This window comes from Mauremys reevesii, linkage group 6, assembly GCF_016161935.1.
Source record: "Mauremys reevesii isolate NIE-2019 linkage group 6, ASM1616193v1, whole genome shotgun sequence".
Lineage (NCBI taxonomy): Eukaryota > Metazoa > Chordata > Testudines > Geoemydidae > Mauremys > Mauremys reevesii.
The window spans coordinates 49,923,412-49,946,371 of record NC_052628.1 but is presented as its reverse complement, the minus strand read 5'-3'; the positions used below and the strand labels follow the sequence as shown (position 1 = coordinate 49,946,371).

The window sequence follows — 22,960 nt, the reverse complement described above, 5'->3', positions numbered from 1 at the left end:
TCTCACTGATAGATACAACTATTCACCTGAAAAAAAGAAACAAACAAACAAAAATGTGTGAAGATTTCTACAGCCCACTCCAGTGTGTCTAAATAGCAAAAGGAAAGGAAGGGTAACACAAATGCCGGAAGAAAGGAAATTGTGTGTTATCAAAGGACTATTAATTGCTCCTAAAGTAAGAGCAATTATGATCTTCTTCCTTTTATTTACCCAGAGTTTCAGCTGTACAATCAAAGAAACATTGTGTTGGCTGTGTTAAAAGCTGTGGCTTTTGTTTCAGTTATGACCAACAAGAACTTATGGGCTTTCACTTGATTGATTTTATAGCTTGTTTCTATAGAAACAAGGAGAATAGAAGACAGGTCCCTATGTCAGCTCACATGGTTAGTAAACAGGAACAGGATTCCAAAGCACCCGACGCAGCTCATTGAGGTTTTGTCGGTACTGTTAATTGACTAGCCCCTCATGCAAGAATGACATTTGTCTTGATGGCAACTTCACTGAACTTTGAAATCTGACTTCCAATTTATAATTATTTTTACCTTTAGAGATCAATATTGTAATTCTAAAAGCAAAAGGCTCTGTATTCCCTGGGTGATCAATGGGAGGCTAGGCCCTTTAGCGCAGAGGCCATGTGTTTCTGTACCAAGTCTATGCCTCAGTAGCACGATCCCTATTCCTTGGCAGAATGGCTTGACTAGAACTTTATTGCCAGTGCTCCTCCTAGAGCTAGCAGCTGACCAGGAACACTTAAAGTGGGTTTCCCACTACAAAAAGGGCATGACAGAAGCCTAGAGTGAATTAAATTTCTGTTCTCCTCACTAATGGGTACAAGAGTGGGAGGAGATGGAAAACAATGCACATCTACCTCCTCCCTTTGCCTACCCAGTACTGGCCCTCCTTCACGTGGATCTCCAGGTGCACAGACTGTCCTCCACAGTTCTGATGGATTGGAGGAGGGCGGGAGGAGGGCAGTGAATCCTGCCAAGAAGGTGTCCGAGTCCCCATTCCACAAAGGGAGGTGTGATCCCCATGTGAAGGGTTGCCTTTGAACAAAGAACAGGGTGCATGATTAGGCTCAAAGGTTCTTTAATGTTTCTGACACAAAATCATCACTTGAAACTGCAAAGTCCTTCTTGAGAAAAGGTTTTTCACACACACACACACACACCCTGGCAGATAGAAAAGATGTTCAAAGTGCCATACAAATAGAGAGCTCTGCTACTGACACGTACAGATTCTTCATCTAAATCTGTTCTATACTGTATTCCTAAGCCTTGTCTAACTTGAGAAATATACCTGTTTCTAACAATGGGTTCCAGCAAAGAACACAGCTGACCTACATTGAAAAAAACCCAACAAGAGTATTTCCTAGCCTAGACAAGACTTTATATTTACTTTTATGTCTTTTATTATAAGGGCCACATACATGAGTGGTATTTGGAAGCAACAGAGTAATGTTTGTATGAAGAGAAAAAAAATATTTTTCCTGATATTGCTTGAGTAATGCAGACCTAAATGGTATACTTTAGGGATTTTTTTTTGCATCTTAAGGGGCTGATACCAACAAGTCTACATGCCTGCAGCCTGGACTACAGGGGTGCTAATTGCAGTGCCCACTAACATGTTGCATTGTAACTGCCCCATGCAGACCTGTTAGCATGAACTAAAAGGTACCTAGCTCATGTTAATATAGCCCTGTTTAAAGTGTAGACAAGCCTTGAGATTGCTGTTAGAGGAAAAAACATTTGCATATGATGATGATACAATATTTAATTAGTATATTCTAAGAAGCAGTAAGATCAGGAGAAAGTGCAAACAGTGGATTTACATGAGGATGGATTAGTGAATTCTATTGTGCCTAATTAGGTTTAAGAACTAATAATAGGATTTGTACTATACAAATTTATGACTGGTTTTCTTTTGTGAGTTAAAATGATCAACCAACATATATATATACCTTTTGAAAACAAAGGGTCCTTTGTGACATTCCTCAAAAATTAACATGGGAGCCTCATCTCCTAATTGGTTTCTTAAAGAAACATTTGAGGAAATAATCAATAAACAGTTCTGTGAAGAACGCTATTGACCTAACTTAACTTTGCTCATCTACTTCATTATCTGATTTTTTGGAACTCGGCACAGTGTTTTACCTGGAGGCAGATTACCGATTGTAGTTACAGTAACAACATCTGCTGCTGCAAAGTGCAGCCTTCTTAGTCATTCTAAAAATATTCTGATTTTTAACTGTCATCAGTTTGTAATCCATCATTTTTGCATTATATCTATTATTGGATATGTACCTATCAAAAATCAACCCTGAACTTTGGGAAAATGAGGATCTGAGCCAAAGGATGTACAATATTCACACTCATGGAGATCTTTGGTTGGTTTAGATTTTCTTGGGGCTATACAATATAATTTCAAGGAATCTCTGAATAAGGATTTTTTTTTAAAAAATGGATTGACACCTTTTAGGAAAAATAAGGGAAGAGTTACCTAGAAATACAAGGATATATGAATGTTGTCCAGCATGTAAATACACAAAGATCATCAATTAAAGAGGTGGTTAATTTATAGCCTCTGGAGATGAAGAGCACATGAGATTGTAATTGACTAGCTTTTCTAAGGTTGCTCTCTCTCAGTTAAAGCATAGCTTCAACAAGCTGGGAGAAGTATGTGGAGGAGAAGAGAAAAGCTGATACATTCTTCTGACTGTGGGGTTGAAGGCTGAGAGCCTATATACTAATTCAGGGCTCAGTCCTACAAGGTGCCAAACACTGTGGCCCTAATCCAGCAAAGTACATAAGCATGTACTTAATTTTAAGTACATGAATAGTCCCATTGACTTCAAAGGGCCAGATATGTAGAGGTATTTAGGTGCCTAAAGATCTAGGGAGGTGCCTAATGGGATTTTCAAACACAACAAGGCCAAATTTATTGATTTCAACAGGAGTTAGATGCATAGGCACATTCAAAAATCCCACTAGGCACCTGTCTGCATCTTTAGGCACCTAAATACCTTTACAAATCTTGCCCAAAGTGCTTAAAGTTAAGCACACGCTTAAGTGCTGTGGTAGATCAGGGCCAGAGTTCTCAGAACCTTACAGGACTGAACCCTAAACAGGAGAAGATGGACAACTCACAGAGAAGGTTTTGCAGAACAGCTCCACTGCAGGTTCACCAGCTTCTGTTACTTTACAGCCCAACCCCTGACCTCCCTCAAGGGATGGCTGGTGAGATGAAAGGGGAGTAATCAAGTGCTATAAAAGCCTGAACTAGCTACCAGTGAGGAAGAGAAGCCTTCTGGCTGTAGCTGTAATGGGAAGCAACTCCCAGAGCCAGGCAGCCTCTTCCTCTTTGTATTTCAAACCTGTCCTGACAAAGGCTACCTAATTAGCCTATTTACTTTCTTTTGGTTAGTTTTGGTTTGTGTTTTTAATAAGCTGGTACTTTTAACTATCACAGTTAGCTCCTGTGAGGAGCTCTCCCCCCACCCAAAAGTAGCTTGAAAACCATGCACATGATTCAGTTTCCTAAGGTTCAGATACGTGCAGTTCCATGCAGAACCCTTCATAATGATTTAGGTACTTTTAAGATCATTTCTCCAACTTTGCTATATAAAGTGTCGTGTTAAGTAGTCATACAAATACTATCCTGCAGCATTAACTACTCCTGGCTAAAGCTACAAGCACGGAGGGTCGGGCAATGGAAATATTAAATAATACAGATCATCTATTTAGTAGAATGCCAAATAAAGTATCAACCATAAAAGCAGCATTGTAGTGTCTCAAAATATTGCCAAGAATTAAGTGCAACAGCTCCTGTGATGTTTGTCTGTTTCTGTGCTTAAGTTATTTTGTGGGAAAACAATTACTACACTTATATATACTTGTTTTTCAGTTAATATATGCACTAAATAGAAAACTGGACCAATTTCATCCTGCATTGAAATAAAACAAATTACAAAAGGGTTGAATTTGTGTCACTTAGCTCAGAATTAATGTACTCTAATAGAAGTCTCAAATTCATTAGCTTTAATTGGCACCCTCCTTCTCAGTTAACACTTACGAAATATCTCCATCTCCCAGCACTGAAAAAGTTAAGCAAACACAGCATAGAACCCCTGACTCAATACAAGAGGGAAACATTTTCAAAGGGGTTGGACCACTGAGTAGAGCCTGGAATAAAAGGGCTAAATAGCTGCCTACACTCAGATGGCTGAAAAACTTTGCAAAACCAAAGAGAAAATATGGAACATATCTATAAATGCTGCTCAAGATTTTCAGAAATGCATACCCGGAGGTAGGCACCTAAATATATATTTAGTCATCGAAAAAAATCTGAGCACCCATCAACTCCCAGTGACTTCAGTGGTGCTCAATTCTTGAAAATCAATTCTCTTATTTAGGTGCCTAAATATGGATATAAGGGAGGAGGTTTTCAGAGGCACAAATAGCAGCGTGGCATCTATCTCTCAATGAACATAAATCTTTATGGTTATGAACAATTATGAATACACATTTTCACAAAGGTTCACTGATGACCTTCAACTGCTACAGTTAAAAAGTGTGTTCATCTCTAACCAGGATGAAATACTTGTTAAAATACAGATGGTATTTCTGTGTACCTAATGTACTGTTTCTCTGCTTCTGCCTAGGCTCACATGTGGTATCTAGGCATTGCCTCTGGCACAGTATTTCATTCAAAAAGCTGTGATAAGTCTCTCCTCCTATTAACTGGACAATTTTGCAGCACATTACCTCCAGTCAATTAAGCAGGTGAATGGCCTCAGTGCTAACCTATTGAATTCATTGAGGTCCTGCTCAAATTCGTATTAATGACAATGGGAAGACTCCTATTGATTTCACTGGGAGTCATCTCAGGCTCTGCAGGAGCATAAAGCCAAAGAGAGGGAATTTTTGAGCTCAGTATTTTTTCATAGCACCACAAAGTATTTGTTTGTCCTCAGCCCTCCTGAAGCACCTGTCATAGTAGTGTCTAAGGTGCTGATTCTGTAAATTAAAGCAGTGGTTGTGACCCTCATGACTGCACCGAGTCCCATTCAAGCCATTGAAGTCCAGAGAACTTCACATGGGTGTCAGGGTCTTCACCAGTGAACCAGCTCATAGGATCATGTCCAGGGGTGAAAGTAACTTATAGGACTTACTGGTGCTGCCGGAGTTCTGAGGGGACATGGTCTCATCTGGAAGAGCCGTGGCCTCAACTGGAAGAAGCGGGGTCTCTCAAGATTTAAAGGCCCTGGGGCCCTGGCTGTGGCTGGGAACCCCAGGGCCTTTAAATCAACCCAGGGCTTCCAGTTGCAGAGGTGGCTGGGGGCTCTGGGGCAAATTAAAGGGCCTGAGGATCCGGTCACCACAGAGCCCCGAGCCCTTTAAACCTCCCCCCACACACACACACAGCTCCAGCGGCTGGGCTGGGGCTGGGATTTAAAGGGTTTTGGGCTCCCTGCAGCTGCAGGAGCTCCGAGCCCTTTAAATCCCAGCCCCAGAGCTGCTGCTGGAGCTGCGGGGGGGAATTTAAAGCCCTTTAAATCCCCGCTGCGGAAGCTGGTGTGGTCCGGCACGGCGTACCAGCTTACTTTTACCTCTGATCATGTCTTATACACTGTTCCTGAATCACCCAGCTGGGTGTTTATTTTTTAATAATACTTTACTGTGCCAATTTACACCAGCAGGGAATTTGGCCCATGTTTTCGTAGCATACGAACATCTTGGCTAGAAGCTTCATTTTTTTTCAAAATGGCAAATGTTTCCTATAGAACCCGAGGCTTGTAAGAATAGTATACTCCAGGGATTCTGTGAAGTTTTGCTGGGAAATTACACAAAAGAGCTAATGTTTTCAGTTTATATTGTGGCTAGACTCTGGCAATTTCTCAGTGAGCCATGGGTATTTCAAGGCTTTTTGTTTTCTCTTGCTATCATTCTATTTGAATGGACTTTCTAGGTATTGAACATTAAATTAGATTGCCACCACAGTTATTCTAATTGGGTTAAACCAACTTCTTTTATGAAATACATCTTCATGAAAGCCCTAATGGTCCACATGACAGCTGAGCCTGAGATTATTAACTATATTTCCTCTTGTTCTTTTGTATTAGAGAAAAAAAATCCTTTATTATTTCCAATGACAATTTTTTCAGGTTACGTAAAGTCAGAAAATTCTGATGAAACTCTGCCTAAATTGGAAGAGGAGGCTTTAGATATTTAGATATTTCTTTTTCAAAAAGCATAAATATTCTTTGAGGACTGTGAGCTTTCTGGACCCAGTCCTACTTTCCTTAGCTCAAAAATCTCCCACTGAAATCAGTGCCTAAGAAGTGTAAGATTAGAATCTGGTGATGGTTTGATCACATGGATCAAATTCTACTCATTTAGTCTGGTCTAGTATAGTTAAGGTAGTGCCCGTCGAAGCCACTGAAGTTAACAGGGTTGCATCCTGATAAAACAGAGAATTAGGTCCCCAATATTTATATTTTTGTATATACTCTATTTTTGATAAAACAAGCGCCAATATTTACAATTTGTATCTATTCCAGAGCTTTTGATGAACACTGACAGTTTGGATATCTTCTGCTAATTAAACTAAAGGAATTTTCATAATGTATTGTATTAAAAACGAGTTAAGCTATTTTCCAGTTTTTCCTTACTTGAACCTTACATGAAAAACCAAAAAATGCAGGATCTATGAAGAAAATGGAATTCAGCTCCTATTTAATTGCATGGGAAACAGGGCAAATAGCATCTACCAGAAGAGCTGAAAGCAGAAATATGTTTCTGAACTAATCTGTTTATAGGAAGACAAAGTACACTGATGCAGTATGATTTTTTTTAAAACAAAACAAGCCCTGAGCAAAGCATTCTGGGAACTGCACTCATAACTGAAGTTGTGCATGTAGTGTGATGTATGTACAAACACATTTGCAAGTGCAAGATAAGTGCCCACATTTGAACAATTTTCACTATATCTATATGACTCTGGAAGTCAACATACTGGTTCAACACATGAAAGTAAAATATTTATTTCAAATATGATAGAGAGCCATGTCTGTCCATTAAATCACATCACAGCAACTATCTATTTGCTATGGATTTTTGTCCTTGAGGCAATCTGACTCCTTTTTTTATTGGCCCATCTTTTTAACTGTCCAGGTTCTCTGTCTCCCTATTCATTCTTTCCTTCTTTTAGGCTGGCATTAGTGGGCAATTTAGGTTGGTGTTTGTATGTAATTTTTCACCTCTAGATGAGAATGGGGAGTGATATAAAACCCACCCCAGAAGAGTTTGAAATCCGACTCACGGTTTCATCTATACACAATGACATGAGCACATCACTTACACAATAATTTTGCAGCCTAGGAACCAAAAATCCATCAATCAAATGGTTTTCCATTTGATATTTTAGTAAAATATACAGAACCATCAGACTCATCTGGAATCTATAGGATGTTTAAAGAGAACCAATTCTGTTTTCATTATTTTCCAAATGCAAAGAAAGAACTATAGGTTGCAAACAGCCAACCTTCTGTGTTGATTAATAGCTCCAAGGACCAGATGTCATGCATACAATATTTATACATTGTCCTTTAGTTTTCAGAGGCAGGTATAGAAAATACCTGAAACAATATAGCAATTGTCAGACTGGCCTTTGGAGATTTATGTGAAAGAAGACTCTATTGATGAGAATGGTAATATAAATAAAAAACACATGATAGTTTTCATTGATCTAACCCACTGAAAACGTATAACCCATCAGGGTGTTTGAGAACATTTAGATGCCTTGTTTCAACAGCAATCCATGTCTGTCAGCAATTTGAAATTTAAATTCATATACTTGCTTCAGGAAATAGCAGTGGGAGTACTTAGCAGGCTAGAGTATGAGGATGAAAAGATATGAAATCTTTATAAAAATCACTGCACCAAAGACTGTCTATTACAGCATCTGTACTCTGAATTAATGGACATATCATTGATTATATGCTGAAGAGAAAATGCACAAATATTCCAGTCATGAGGTTTTATCGCCTCAGGTTTAGAAATACATTAAACTATACTCAAGATTGAAAACATTTGTTAGAATTGTTTTCAATCATCTGATTTATTTTCCATTTTACACAGTATTTTACTGTGGTTTTAAGAATTCAATTCAGATATTTTTATTTAAGGATAAAACTTCAGATCTTCTTGTCAAAAGCCATAATAATTTTGTTGTGGCCAGTTCCTTCCCAATTATTTCCAGTGATACACAGAATTAATAAATCATTTTGACGTGTACAGAACAAAGTTTATTATGGACTAGGTGCAAGGTTGCATTAATCAAAACATGAAATAACTCAGGTGGGAGGGCCACAGCGTACTATAGGGAAATAAACAATATGGGCTGCAGTGATATTGCATTGTCCCAGTGAGAGCTCCAGGAGGCATTGTGTCCTGGAGCTTGTTGGTACACAGTAGCAGTGTGTTGCACAACCGCTTATGGTGTAGCGGCATGCACTCCCCTCCACAGCAGCTCTGCTTATTGGGCTCTGTGTGATGGTGGGCCATTCCATGTTGGTATGACTAACAGACCGGTACAGTACAGGCATTGCAATTATATCCATCTTTTGATTCTGCAGGGGAAGTGAGAAAGAGAGGGGGAGGAGGAAGGAAGTCCAAAGACAGAGAAGGAGTTCTTATGCACCCAATCCTTCTGTTTACTCTCTAGGACCAGGCAGCTACACATCACACATATTGTATATTAAATGAAATACAGGGAATAAGTGATGTATTAAGCACTGCACTGACTGGAAAGTTTTACAACCTGTAATTCATAACCTACCTAGGAAAGTATCTTCATATTTAGAAGATATAACAGATCTTCTTTCCAATATATTTTGTGTTTCTCTCTCTTCATTTGCAGTTGTCTGATATTAGTGATCTCTCTTGCTTTGATTAGTAACATGCTTTCACTACAACCTGGAACTCACTTGTCCAGAAAATGAGAACTTGTTTAACAAGTAGAACCGATTCTGTAGCAACATTATATAGGCACTCCCATCTAAGTTTCACATACAGAGCAACTATAGAATTCCTTTTTGTTTTAGTTTTCACATACACTACTCATGGAATTCACTTTTCAGCTAATGTGATCTTTGTTATCATTTATCTGTCAGCCTGGTTACTGGCAGTCGAGCTCATTATGGAGAATATGAAGAAGAGTGGAAATAAAAGAACAAATTTTACACTGAAAAAGTATATATACATGTAACATGAGAGATAATATATAATACCTAGCTCTTACATAGCACTTTTCTTTAGTAGATTTCAAAGCACTTTACAAAGAAGGTCAATTATCATCAGCCCATTTTACAGATGAGGAAACTGAGGCATAGAGCTGGGTGTGATGGGTTGGATCACAGAAACCCCCCTGGGAGCTGCCATCTGATGTGCCAAGACTACCTCTGCTCCTGTTTCCCCTGACAGCTCAGGACTCCAGTACCCTGTCTTGCTGAGCCAGACACTCCCATCTGCTCCAACAAAGACTCAGGGTCTGAATTACTTGCCCCAAAACTGCAGGTTTGCCTGAAAGCAGCTAACAGAAGTGTGCTTGTCTTTAACACCCAGATGCCCAACTCCCACTGGGATCTAAACCCAAATAAATCCATTTTACCCTATATAAAGCTTATACAGGGTAAACTCATAAATTGTTCACCCTCTATAACACTGATAGAGAGATATGCATGGCTGTTTTCTCCCCTAGGTATTAACACATACTCTGAGTTAATTAATAAGTAAAAAGTGATTTTATTAAATACAGAAAGTAGGATTTAACTGGTTCCAAGTAGTAACAGACAGAACAAAGTAAGTCACCAAGCAAAATAAAATAAAACATGCAGATCTATGTCTAATCAAACTGAATACAGATAATCTCACCCTCAGAGCTGCTTCTGTAAGTTTTTCTCAGACTGGACACCTTCCAGGCCTGGGCACAATTCTTTCCCCTGGTACAGCTCTTGTTCTAGCTCAGGTGGTAGCTAGGGGATTCTTCATGATGGCTCCTCTCTCCTCCCTTTGTTCTGTTCCATCCCTTTATATATCTTTTGCATAAGGCAGGAATCCTTTGTCCCTCTTTGGATTTCCACCCCCTCCTTCTCAATGGAAAGACACCAGGTTAAAGATGGATTTCAGTTCAGGTGACATGATCACATGTCACTGCAAGACTTCATTGCCCACTTGCCAGCACACACGTATACAGGAAGACTTACGGGTAAAACATACCCATCTGCAGACAATTGTCCTGGTTAATGGGAGTCATCAAGATTCCAAACCACCATTACAATAGGCCCTCAGAGTTATATTTCATATTTCTAGTTTCAGATACAAGAGTGGTACATTTATACAAATAGGATGATCACACTCAGTAGATAAGCTTTGTAATGATACCTTAGAAGAGACCTTTTGCATGAAGCATATTCCAGTTACATTATATTCACTCATTATCAAATTTTATAAAATCATATAGACTGCAACGTCACAGAGATGGGAAGTGACTTGCCCATGGTCACCCAGCAGGCCCAGGGTAAAGCTGACCACTCTGGTCTCCTGAGTCCCAGCTAAGTCTTCTATCCACTAGAGAATGCTGCTTCTAGGTTAAAACTACAACAACATACATTTAGATAAATTTAGGAAGATGATGAAAATCTAGGTACCTATTGCAGGTACTCAGACAGGCAGGCATTGGCCCGCCCAAAACTAAGGGCCACCCCCTCAACCGAGGGGGATGAAAATCTGGATAGAAGTCTCAATCAAACTTTTATAATAAAACTTTAACTTGCCAGTTATGTCTTAAAGTTTCCCAGTCATTTCCTGCCTCTCTATGCAGATCCTCTCTCTGACTTGCTAAAATGAATTTTGTGTGATGTACAAAGGGTGGACTTTGCAAGAAGACTTTTATTTTCTCCTCTAACTAGGATATCAATTTTCAGCTATGACTGCAGATTTATGAGAAGGATAGCGAAGAAAGTATTTTAATATCAGATGTTAGAATTTAAAATAAAGGCCTTGATTGTGATTTCACATCAGTTTTATTCTGGAGTAATTTCACTTACCGCAGTGTAAGTGAGAAGAAAATCAGGCTTTAGATTGTAATTAAAGGATAGAGTAATCATTTTCTTACTACTCATCTTGACCATTTATACCTTTTCTTTCTGAAGTGATTCATCAAAATGCAATGTCAGGTTGTCATGGTGATTCAACATACTACATGGTAATCTGTCAGTTCTAGCTCAGAGATGCTGGGTTTAAGTCCAAAAGCTAAACCAAACCACTAATGGCATAGTTATGAGGTAGGCCAAGAAAAATCTGTAGATGTGGATTTTCTAACGTTCCTTCTTTAATTTCAGAGCATTTGTTAGTGGACTTTGCCCTTTCTTCTTGCATCCCTCATTTCTGTGTTTAAACATTTCTTAATATAGCGAAATAGTATGTTATCAAATGCACTAGGCACTGATACCCGACTTCCTCTTTTTTCCCCCCTGCTTTCTGTATATACAATAATATATGGAGTCACATTTTTCTCTTGCACACAATAAAGACTGTGTAAAGCATACAGTGTACTTTTGCAAGATTATACAATGGAAGAATAATATCTGAAGATGTCAGATGATGGTGAATCAATTTATACACAGGTGCACTTTTCTGTAGATAATTATGTCAACCTATTCAATCTGACATGAATTCAAAAGTCAAACTACATTCATTTTGCTCAGCCCCACAACTGGAAAGTCCAGAAGGTAGGTAGCACTTGTCAGCATGACTCAACACAGTCATATATTTAAAAATTGAGAACCTAATTACATTTGGTATGGCTGATCCTCCAGGTTGGTGTCACTGTATCAAAGATGCGACAGAAATTGTGGCATTGTCAATATGGGAGTCCTACCTAAGACTCAGTTTTCTGAATAGATTGAATATGGTTTTAACAATCATAAGAACCATTGGAATGTTTTAAAATTAAATATTACATAATACAATTTTTCTTCTGACTAATATTGGGTTTAAATAAAGAAGTTAGGAAACTGGATTAGACTCAGACAGACTAAGCCCTAACTCACAGCCATGAGAAAAGATTTGCCTTCAGACCTAAGTCCAGATGAAATCAAGCAAAATTCAGGGTTATATTTTATCATCTACAAATTTTAACAGACTGCTCCTGATGTAACCATGTGCCTCAATCAGCACTTCAAACCCATCAGAGATTCCTTCTACTGTAGGAAATACTGCCATTAAATTGATATGCTGTGAAGCCTAAACATTTTGGGGGGGAAATTTGGAATTTGGCCATGGGTTCTGACATGAAGGGGAAAAAAAGATAATTTGGAAATGCTTTAAAGAGTAATTTAAGAACCAAATGATTCTCACAGGAGTTATGGGGGGGAGATCCTCAGAATACCTTTGAGATAGATGGGGATTCATTAACACTTTTCTTCCTTTTATGAAAGCATATTTTTTAACCTGGTGATTGTAATAAAACATATTTAATATCTTCCTATCTTTGTCTCAGTAAGTACTCCAAAGCCCTTTCTTTGGATCAGTTATTTTTAAAAAAATTCACAAATTGCTTTACTTGTTTATTCAGACAGCTTGTTTTTTTCAACAATCCTGCAAGACATTATTTTCCCAGGAAATTTCCAGAGAAACACAAGCTTGGGCATGTCAATTGTTTTATATAAACAAAAGATCCTTTATCCTAATGCAGAATTCTCCTTTTCACATCTGTACAAATGGCATAGAAAGTATGGAGGAAATATATTTATGCTCCTAAACAATTTTTTGTTTGTTTGTTTGTTTTGTAAAACGACTCATGTTTAATTAGAGGAATAACCCATTTCTACTTTGGCAGAACTGAATCAGTCTTAGGAAACAAGAGTAGTGATGCTTACATGTATGTTTTGGTGCTTTTTGTAAGTTTATTATTATTATGGCTCTAAAGATATTGGGTGAAATCCTGGCCCTAATGAAGTCAATGGGAAAACTCTCATTAGGTTTGAGTTTTTCCAGTAAGCAGTGTCTTTTGAACCTGTGCATTTACTTTGACTAAGAGCCTATTTAGGGTCCATGAAGCTTTTCTTTTTATATGTCATAGCTATGACTTATTTTCTTTCCTACCCTTTGAAAACGTACATTGAAAAAAAATGTTTTGCTTTAAGTTTGTCTTTAAAGGTTTTAGCATTTTCATTTCACTTAGGACACCAGATCAACCTGAGTTTGTAAAAAATCCTAAACAACTAATACGTGTACTTCAGTCCAATTTTATTTTATTTATTTTTGCTTTCCTATTTACTGATTGTATTTATGTGCCTGGATGATGTGATGTAGGCATGAATATTTTTGTGAATGTTTTTAATTGTTGAACAAAATAAAGAAGGATTTATTTGTTGTTAAAGAATCAAGAGATTTCTCTAGCAGTATTCCATGTAAACAAGAGCTATGTATGTTTAAATCTGTTCTGTTGCAGGTTTTAATAAACCATTGTTTGCCCTCAAGGAAGGGAGGTTAAAGTTATTAACATCCTTGCACTAAGTTATGAGCATGAACATAATAGTGTAATTTCTCCATGTTTTTGTCATATTTTACATTTTTCTTTAGAAAGTTTCAAAAAAATGGACTATATACAATCCTACTGATGGTAGAACATAGCAGGGAAGAAATTGAATACTATCAGCCTGAATCTTGACACCAGTTGACAGAAACAGATGAGTCTTCCCAAAGGACCATGAAAGTGCATTTGTTCATATTGTATGGATTAGTCACACCACAAAAGTTTATGAATATTTATCCATATTAACCAGATCTGGGGATTTTCTGAGTATTATTGGTGACAATGAAACTACATGAGACTTAGAAATATTTAATTTATCGCATTCTGGCTCCATCTATAAAAGTAATAGAAAGGCAAAAGCACAATCCAGTGCCTCACACCACCCTTGCCACCATCTGCTATCTTCCCGGCTAGATGCCATCTCTGTTTCTTTTCCATGCTGCCATTTCTATGAAGAATTACTTCCCCAGACTGAAAGCCCCAGACTGAAAGCCCAGAGGACCTGGTCATGGTATGTTTGTGTTCTAGACTGTAAGCTCTCTGGAACAGGAACCGCCTTAATATCTGTATCCCATATGGTTTTAAGCACACCATTGGCGTTTAAGGAAAAATATAACAAATAATGACATTAGTTTAATCAGTTCTTCAATTACCTTACACATGTATGTCTACCAGCTGTTGGGCTCCTAACAGAGTTTTATTTTGATACTCATAAGTAGTCCAGTGACGAACTGCCATGAGGGAGAGGGGGGAATTTATAGGAGAAAGTGAAGCACTATTGTATTAGATACACGCCATTCCTTTAAAGTTATCTTCAATTTGATCAAAGGTTACTCTATGAAAAAATGACATTGAAATGTAATACACTGAACATCTGAGAGCCATCACATCATATTTAGCAAATGACGTGAAAAGCTTTCATATAAATAATGATGAAATCCACAGTAATGCTATAACGGAATCTACTCTGTACTGTCCATTACATGTAGGGACTCACAACACAGTGCTGAAAGCCATGTAAGAAACTATATCTAAAGATACATTGCACGATCCCAATTCTGTTGTCTTGTGCTGTGGTTAGTCACTTTACAACAGTGTAAAGAGGGTATGAAATGCTAGTAATTCAGAATGGCAGCATTTTATCCCCACTTTGCACAAATGTAAATGACAACATATGGTTCAGGGCAATACATGTGTACATTTAAACCCCTCGCTACACACTTACACAGATGCTAGGTAACTGCTAATATTGTTCTTTTTTTCCCCACCAGACGATCCTAGGCTGGCTGCCACCAGTAATATAAAATCTGCTTAGATGGGGATATCACCACAAGCCAACCACAACCTCTTCTCTGCCAGAGGCCTTTCAGCCAAGAAGCGCAGACCAGAAAATGAGCAGATCTGGCTGGGGAGAGGGGCAGACAAAGGCACCTGGAATGTCTGATTATTTACCACACCTGCCAGGCAGCCTCTACTGAGAAGCCTCCTATGGAGATCCTTGGCAGGAACTTAAAGCTCCTCCTGTCTGGTGGAACCCTCCACAGTAGGATTTGGCTATTATGCTATCCAGGGGATGCTATCCAGGGGAGTTACTCTTCCTCTGGCACAGCTACTGCCAAGGATGCCGAGAGATGCACATTGTACCATTGGCGGAGGGGGGAATCAAAGCCACAGGGAGTAATTAAGTAATGCAGTCGATGTTGCAGTAGTACTGCTTAAAGTATATCTGACCACCCCCCTTTTGTGATAAAACTCCTACATTCCTGTTGCCTCTTACCATAATGATACATTGGGCATTAAATAAAAACATTGGTAAAATAATCTTACCCAAGGTAAAAATAGGTTGTTAGAGAGAGAACGATTACAACTATTACATTTTGGTTTTGCTTTTTAAGTCCATTAACATGTCTTTCTTCCCTCCCACTCCCAACTCCCTATTTAGGCTTTACTGCCATTGGTTCCTCTCATCCCAACTCCAAATCCTGGGAGTCCTCACATAGGCTCTCACCTTACACCATTTCAGTATTTATTCTTTAATGGAAAACAATCAAAAACTGCTTGTTTTTCCAACAGAAAATGAAAGTCAGCAGATAATCGGGCCTTTTTGTGTTTCACTTGTGCAGTATTACACTGAAATGCACGAATGTCGTGAATTAATTTGCAAACTGGACACCATCAAATTAGGCCTGAATAAAGACTGGGAGTGGATGGGTCACTACAAAAACGAATTTCCCCCTGCTGATACTCACATCTTCTTGTCAACTGTTTGAAATGGGCTGCTTTGATTATATTGGCCTCATTAGCCCTATAAAAGTGATTTCCACCCCTTCTCAACTGTTGAGAATAGCCCACTTCCACCTTAATTGAACTGGCTCGTTAGCACTGACCCCTCACTTGGTAAGGCAACTCCCATCCTTTCATGTACTATGTATATATATCTTCCTACTGTATTTTCCACTCCATGCATCTGATGAAGTGGGCTGTAGCCCATGAAAGCTTATGCCCAAATAAATTTCTTAGTCTCTAAGGTGCCACAAGGACTCCTCGTTTACTGAAATGCAAGTGACCCCAACCGAGTCTCCTTTATCTCAACCATTTAAATGACTAACCCTCTTATAATGTGCTGTACGTCTAGATATCACATCTTTAGATGACTGATATTTTCTGTTACTAGTCAGGATTTTTTCCATGTGAAATATGTTGGATATGATACACTGGGTGCCAGTAAAAGCTAGACATTTCCCAGATGGAGTGGTTAAAGCCTCATTCCTCAAGAATAGTGCATCATTTTCCATCGTGAATCTAGTTAATTGTTAGGGAACTTAGAACATTTTTTGCATGGGTGTTTTTGATGGTTATTTAAAATGACAGAAAAAATAATATATCAGTAGTGCAAATATGACTGAAAAGATAAATATTTTGGTGCAATGGCCCCAGTACAGCATCATAGGAGCTGACCAGGTGACAGAGTCAAACAGGAGCATTTTCAACAATCTTAAGCGAATCATTTAAAAAAATTCTACAGTTGAAAGTATTTTTTTCATGTAACATTTTACATCCTATAAGACATTTGATCCAGAACACTCACTGAAGTCTATATAAAGTTGATAATTTTTAGGTTAGAATGACAATAAAATTCACTAAAACCTGGTGTTGCTGGATTAAATTTTGCACCTAGACGGATCAATCAAAACAGATTTTTTAAAGCTATTTGAAGCAGCTCCATCTCATTAATATATCAAAGCTTTAGTATCAAATTCCTGTATGCTGTCTATTTCAGTATCATGGCTCAGCCACTGGAGCATGGTAGTATAGGCTTTCTGTCAAACTACTCTAATCTCCTGCCAAAGCACATAATGAAAATCATAGGCACCTACATTGCCTGTTTCATCCTATTAGGAGCAATGTGAAAAGAATTCTGCTTGAGTAGCTGTCTTAGAAAATGTAGGTTTAATTGACGGCTGTTGTCAAGAGCATTTTATAGAAACCTTTATAAAAATATCACATATTTCCTGCTGTATACAAATGTCAGGATGTACAGGAAAAGTTATTAATATGTCTTTCTTTGTTGTTTTTTTAATGAGCATTCCTTTGTACCCACCCTTCTCCACAAAATACTGAAAATATTGAAGTTTGTTCTCCATCCAGTAGCACAGGTTAGTTCAATTGCAGAAGGTCTTTCCTCTTTCTCACTTTAATTTACCCCGAAGGGCAGTACCTTTGCCTGCCACATAAAAATAAACCTACAGGGATCACAGTGTCCAGATGAAATCAACCCATATTGCTATGATTTAAACCACACAAGCCCACTGGTCATTCAAGAGCTGGAATACAAATACAGATTTCATACTAATATACAAGTCCTGTTACAAAGGCAAGGAAATGAGACTAATTTGCCAAAGCGGCAGACAGGAGGAAATATTGTTCAAACTTTTTAAGGCTACCTACTACTACTATACTACAGCTACCAACCCCAGTGAAATCCACTATAAATTAACCTTTTGGGGCATATAGCTTACCAGATCTATTATAATTATAATTGTGATGCACTATGCTATAGAACATTCCATCAAAAAAGTTATGAGCACAATTTTGCCAATCTTACTCATACTGAGTAGTGAGTTACCCGGCAAATAGTCCCATTGAAATCATCTGGAGGGCCACAGAATTGGGCCTGATGCGCAGCAAAAAAACAGCACAGAGAGGCTTTGCTCAGGAATTAATGCAGCTTCAGAGGCAAGAGATATGATGCACATTCTCCCCTTAGATATGTCCCCAGCCCTACAACTTCCCTTGCTTGCGGACCCCAGAGAATGGGGGAAACAGAGAAGAAATGGTGCTGCAGAATTGTCTAACATCCTTACACCTTCTGTGCAGGAGATCCTGGCCAGGTAGTGCACCTCCACCCATGGTGACAATCCCCTCTAATTATCTACCACCTGATAAAGCGATAAGGCATTCTGTCAATGACAAGGTGAGAGACTACTGCTGAGTGGAAAGCCAGGGTGCCATAACTTGCCAAGTCCTCGGAGTTATCCCATAGCTCTATGTCTGCCTGATTTATTGCAGCTGTGTGCAGGACCATTTTAGATTTTGTGCAGCTATGCGGGTTGGGATGGCACCAGACAGCTAAAGCATGATATGCTAATTTTTCTTTTGACCATCCTTATTCTTAGTTCACCTACAAGTCAAATAACAAGTGGATGAGTACACCTGACATTTTTCATAACCTTGCATTGAACTGGAAAGACATACACAGGCCAGGTTCAGAAGATGCATGCCATTTAACCACACTCCCACTGGGTCACAAAAGGGTTAGGGTATAACTTTGAATGTTTGCATGTTTAGAATTTGGCTTTCAAAACAGCATTCACACTCGGCAATTAGAAATATATCGGTTCTGGCAAAAGTCTTTGGATAGTTGGTATTTGTTTCACTTCAGTTTTCCTTAAAATTAGCAGGAATCATTTTAAGTGATTAACAGAAATGGGTGAAATCCAGAAGGTTCAGGGCTCAGTTCAACTTTTGTACAAACGTTTGGGCTGGTTCTTATGTTATATGAATCTACTTGTCCACCTCTAGTGATTTCCTAACCTGCTGATGTTCAAACATACATGAGTATTTTTGAACAGCTTTCTAAAAACTCCACTTTATATGTTTAATTTGGTAGGAATCATTTTATCACTCTGTTTTACAAATGTTACAGTGAACCCTGTGTGAGGTACCAGTAACTGTAGCACTTTGTCACACTATGCAGGACTGTACAAGTTCTCTTTCCAATTATATTAAATAAATACATTTAAAGTACAGAAAACTGACATGTTAACACATAATTTCAAAAGAAAATAAGATCGATTTTTTTTTTTACAAAAGTGTGACTGTGGTATAAACTTTATACTCTCATTGGGTCATGATAAGTTATGGTATCATTTAAACTGGAATCTAATTTCACGTGGTTACACTTTTATTGGAAAGTATTACTTCATGCGTGAGACAGTAATACTGACGTCTGCATGCCCCTCTGAGAAAGCTGAGTTCCAAGATAAACCTATGCTTTTGCTACCTGAATCACTGGTGGTGGCAAACCACATTTTAAATAAACCTTGTGTTAGAACTTTAAAAATGTGAACCGCAAGCTATAAATTAAATAAATGCAGAGAGACAGTCCCAAGAGGATTCCTGACACACCACAGGCTCTCAGTGTTTTAAAGGAGCAACAGATTATAAAAAGAAGGCTGTCTAGCTACTCACATTTTCATATAAAACTAAGCAACTTTTTTAACAGAAATGTAGAACTCAAAATGATACCTGCCTATCTAAGGTTTAAAACTCTTTTGAAAGGTACAAGAAGAAAAGATGATGTGACGGGGAAAGGCTCATTTTTAGTTACCATGAAACAAACTATATGCCTGACCTTGCAAACAATTACTTGCATGAGTAACTTTAATCAGGCAAGTACTCCCATTGAGTCAGAAATGAGCTCCATGTTTGTGGTGTTTTTGTCCAGAAATTCTTTGAAATTTTGCTTTTGGATTAGATTGTTGCAGTACAGATTGTACAAAATATCATACTCCAATTTGATGCTTCCAAAAACACAGTTAACATTTTGTCAAGAAACAGGATTCTTTTTCCTGACTCTGACTCATTGTGTGACACAGAGTAAATTAGTCTCTATGGGTTAGCTCCAGAAAGGGACTTATGCACTGTGACACTGATTGTTGGAAGACCTAACTTTAAGATGTCTAGAAAATAATGGGAATACACTGTGATTAACAAAGCCTGAGTTAGGTGCATAGGCTGTGAAGATAAGTGTGGTGATCCGGTGGTTTCTTGTATATAGTTGTTGATAGGCTTTCACTATTTGTTGATTCTGGCACAGAAGTGTTCTAGAGAGATTTCGATGGATGGTTGAAGTTGTGGTGGAAATCTATGATAACTGATCGCAGCACTTACTGGAGGAATATCAGGACTCATAGAAACCATCCTCAAACCATTCACCACACAACGGACCAGCTTCCTCCAGGGCACAGCTGATTTCCTCCAGAAATTCTGCAACATTAACAACCTTCTTCACCACACCATGCTTGCCACCATGGATGTCACCTCCCTATACATCAGTGGTTCCCAAACTTTAACAACCTGTGAACCCCTGTCACTAAAATGCCAAGTCTTGTGAACCCCCTCCTAAAAATGAATATTTCCAGGGATTTTCTCCTTTACCTGAGTATAAATTATAAAAGCAGTGATCTTGGAAATATAAAAATTGTTTTATGACATGCTTATTACCCACTATTTATTATTAATTATTATTTATCATTACAACATTTTTATTACATTATGAAAATGGCAACACACTTCCAAGATCTTACTTTCGTAGCTTGTATCACTTTGAATAAGCCTGTTATAAGACAAGGCTCCTATGTTTCATCAAGGAGTATCAGATTTGAAACATCATAAAGGTATTTAAGAAGCCAATTCAAAGAGTTCATCCTACACATGCATTCAGGTCTTGAGCAGTCCAGGCAAACAACACTCGTTACAACAAAGCTTAAACTTGTTCTTCATAATAATTTTAAAAACAATGCTAGCTGCCTATTTAATTTAAAAAACAGCGAAAAATATCCACCTCCCTTTCCATTTCTTATAAGGAGTCTTGAAGTTTAAATCTCCTCAGTGTGATAGAGATGCTTGCTTTGATCTGCTTAGCTCCTGGAAGTCCACGGGCTCTAGGCTGCTGGCCCCATGCTGCCCGGGGTCCCTAGGAACAGCTCTGTCCACCATTAGGGATTTTTTTTCCTGAGAACCCCCTGTAACATTTCGTGAACCCCAGTTTGGGAACCACTGCTCTACATCAACATTCCTCATGATGGCATTGCTGCCTGCCTCAAATATCTACAAGACAATGGACAACACTCAGATATCCATTCCAAACACATCATCAAACTCATCCATTTCATCTTCACCCATAACAATTTTACATTCAACAACAAACACTTTGTGCAAACCATGGGAACTGCCATAGATACCAGAATGGCTCTCAAATATGTCCACCTCTTCATGGGCCACAATGAGGAAGGATTTCTGGACAAAAACACCACAAAAGCAACGATATACCTAAGATACATCAATGATGTTTTCATCCTCTGGACAGAGGCCCTAAACTCCCTCATAGATTTCCACCACAACTTCGACAATCATCATCCATCTTTCATTCTCTAGAGCACTCCTGCACCAGAATCAACTTCATGGACACCACAGTCAGCTTCAACAATGCAACCCTATAGACAACTACGTACAAGAAACCCACGGATCACCATACTCACCTTCACAGATTCAGTAACCACCCCAAAGACACCAAGAAATCTGTTATCTACAGCCAGGCCCTCGGATACCACAGAATATGCTCTGGGGAGAATGTCCAGGATAAATACCTTAAAACACTTAAAACCTCCTTCACCAAACAAGGACACTCCATCAGAGTAGATCGCATCATGGAATGGGCCACGCAAATATCCTGAGAGAACCTGATTCAATACAGGAAAAAAAAAGCCCTCTGATAGCACACTCCTAGTTGTCACCTACCACCTAACTCTGGAACCCATACAAGGTATCAGTAAACAATTACAACCCAAACTCATGGGGACCACACACTGAAAGAAATCATTCCTGAACCTCCTCTTCTTGCCTTCCAACAATTCCCCAACCTCACCACGCCCATCATCAGAAGCAAGCTCCCCACAGACCAGGACACAACAACACAAAATGGCACCAGAACCTGCCAGAAAAACAGATGCAAAACCATGTTGACAAATCTTAACTGCTACAATGATCAATTACCCCCACCCACCCCCGCAACACACCTTTCAAGATCTAACATCCAAGCCAAAACCCGAGCAATTCAGCTTCACAGGGCCTCCTGGGGCATGGGGCCCTGGGCAATCGCCCTGCTTGCCTCCCCATAATGCCAGCCACTTTTGTCAGAATAACTTATGTCGCTATGGGGTGTGAAAAAAAATTATCCCCCCTGGTCAACGTAATTTACACCAACATAAGTGCCAGTGTGGACAGCGTTATGTTGGTGGGAGAGCTTCTCCTGCTGACATAGCTATCACCACTCATTGGGGATGGTTTAATTATGTTGATGGGCGAGCTCTCTCCTGTTGGCATAGAGCGACTACATGAGAGATCTTACAGCAGGACAGCTGCATCGGTACAGCTGTGTCACTGTAAGCTCGCTAGTGTAGACATGGCCTCAATGTGGAGAAAAACTTCATGGTTACTGTCGCTTCACTGCTATATTTCTAAAGTTTTTTGAGATTTGGGTTATTTTAATGTAGAAAATATTTTTAAATTTCTGCATCCATTTAAACCAATTCTGAAATATTATTTCATGGCTTGCATTCTGAAGTCACTGTAATCAGAAGTTTTTTATATGAATAAAGAAGAACCAAGATCAACTCTTTTTTGGCTGTTTTTGTTTGCTTCTTATATTCATAAAGGAAGAAAAATAATGGATTGAGCAGAGGAGCTAGAATGAAAAAAACCTGCTCTTTGATTAATGATAAACGTGGAGTCATGGAATCATAGAATATCAAGGTTGGAAGGGACCTCAGGAGGTCATCTAGTCCAACCCACTGCTCAAAGCAGGACAAATCCCCAACTAAATCATCCCAGCCAGGGCTTTGTCAAGCCTGACCTTAAAAACCTCTAAGGAAGGAGATTCCACCACCTCCCTAGCTAACCCATTCCAGTGCTTCACCACCCTCCTTGTCAAAAAGTTTTTCCTAATATCCGACCTAAACCTCCCCCACTGCAACTTCAGACCATTGTTTTCTCTTCTGGTACCACTGAGAACAGTCTA

General features: G+C 38.8%; 1 protein-coding gene across 8 annotated transcripts in view; it reads right to left on the bottom strand.

Moving 5' to 3' along the window:
• Positions 1-22,960, bottom strand: part of XRCC4 (X-ray repair cross complementing 4) — a 269,282-nt gene that overhangs the window by 53,857 nt on the left and 192,465 nt on the right. For 7 of the 8 annotated variants that reach the window (XM_039543774.1, XM_039543776.1, XM_039543777.1 and 4 more), the window contains one exon: positions 886-1,046. The exons of the other annotated variant lie outside the window; for it this stretch is intronic. In XM_039543774.1, the coding sequence (XP_039399708.1) occupies positions 886-1,046 (161 nt within the window). The remainder of the gene's footprint in view (positions 1-885; positions 1,047-22,960) is intronic. 8 annotated transcript variants of the gene reach the window in all.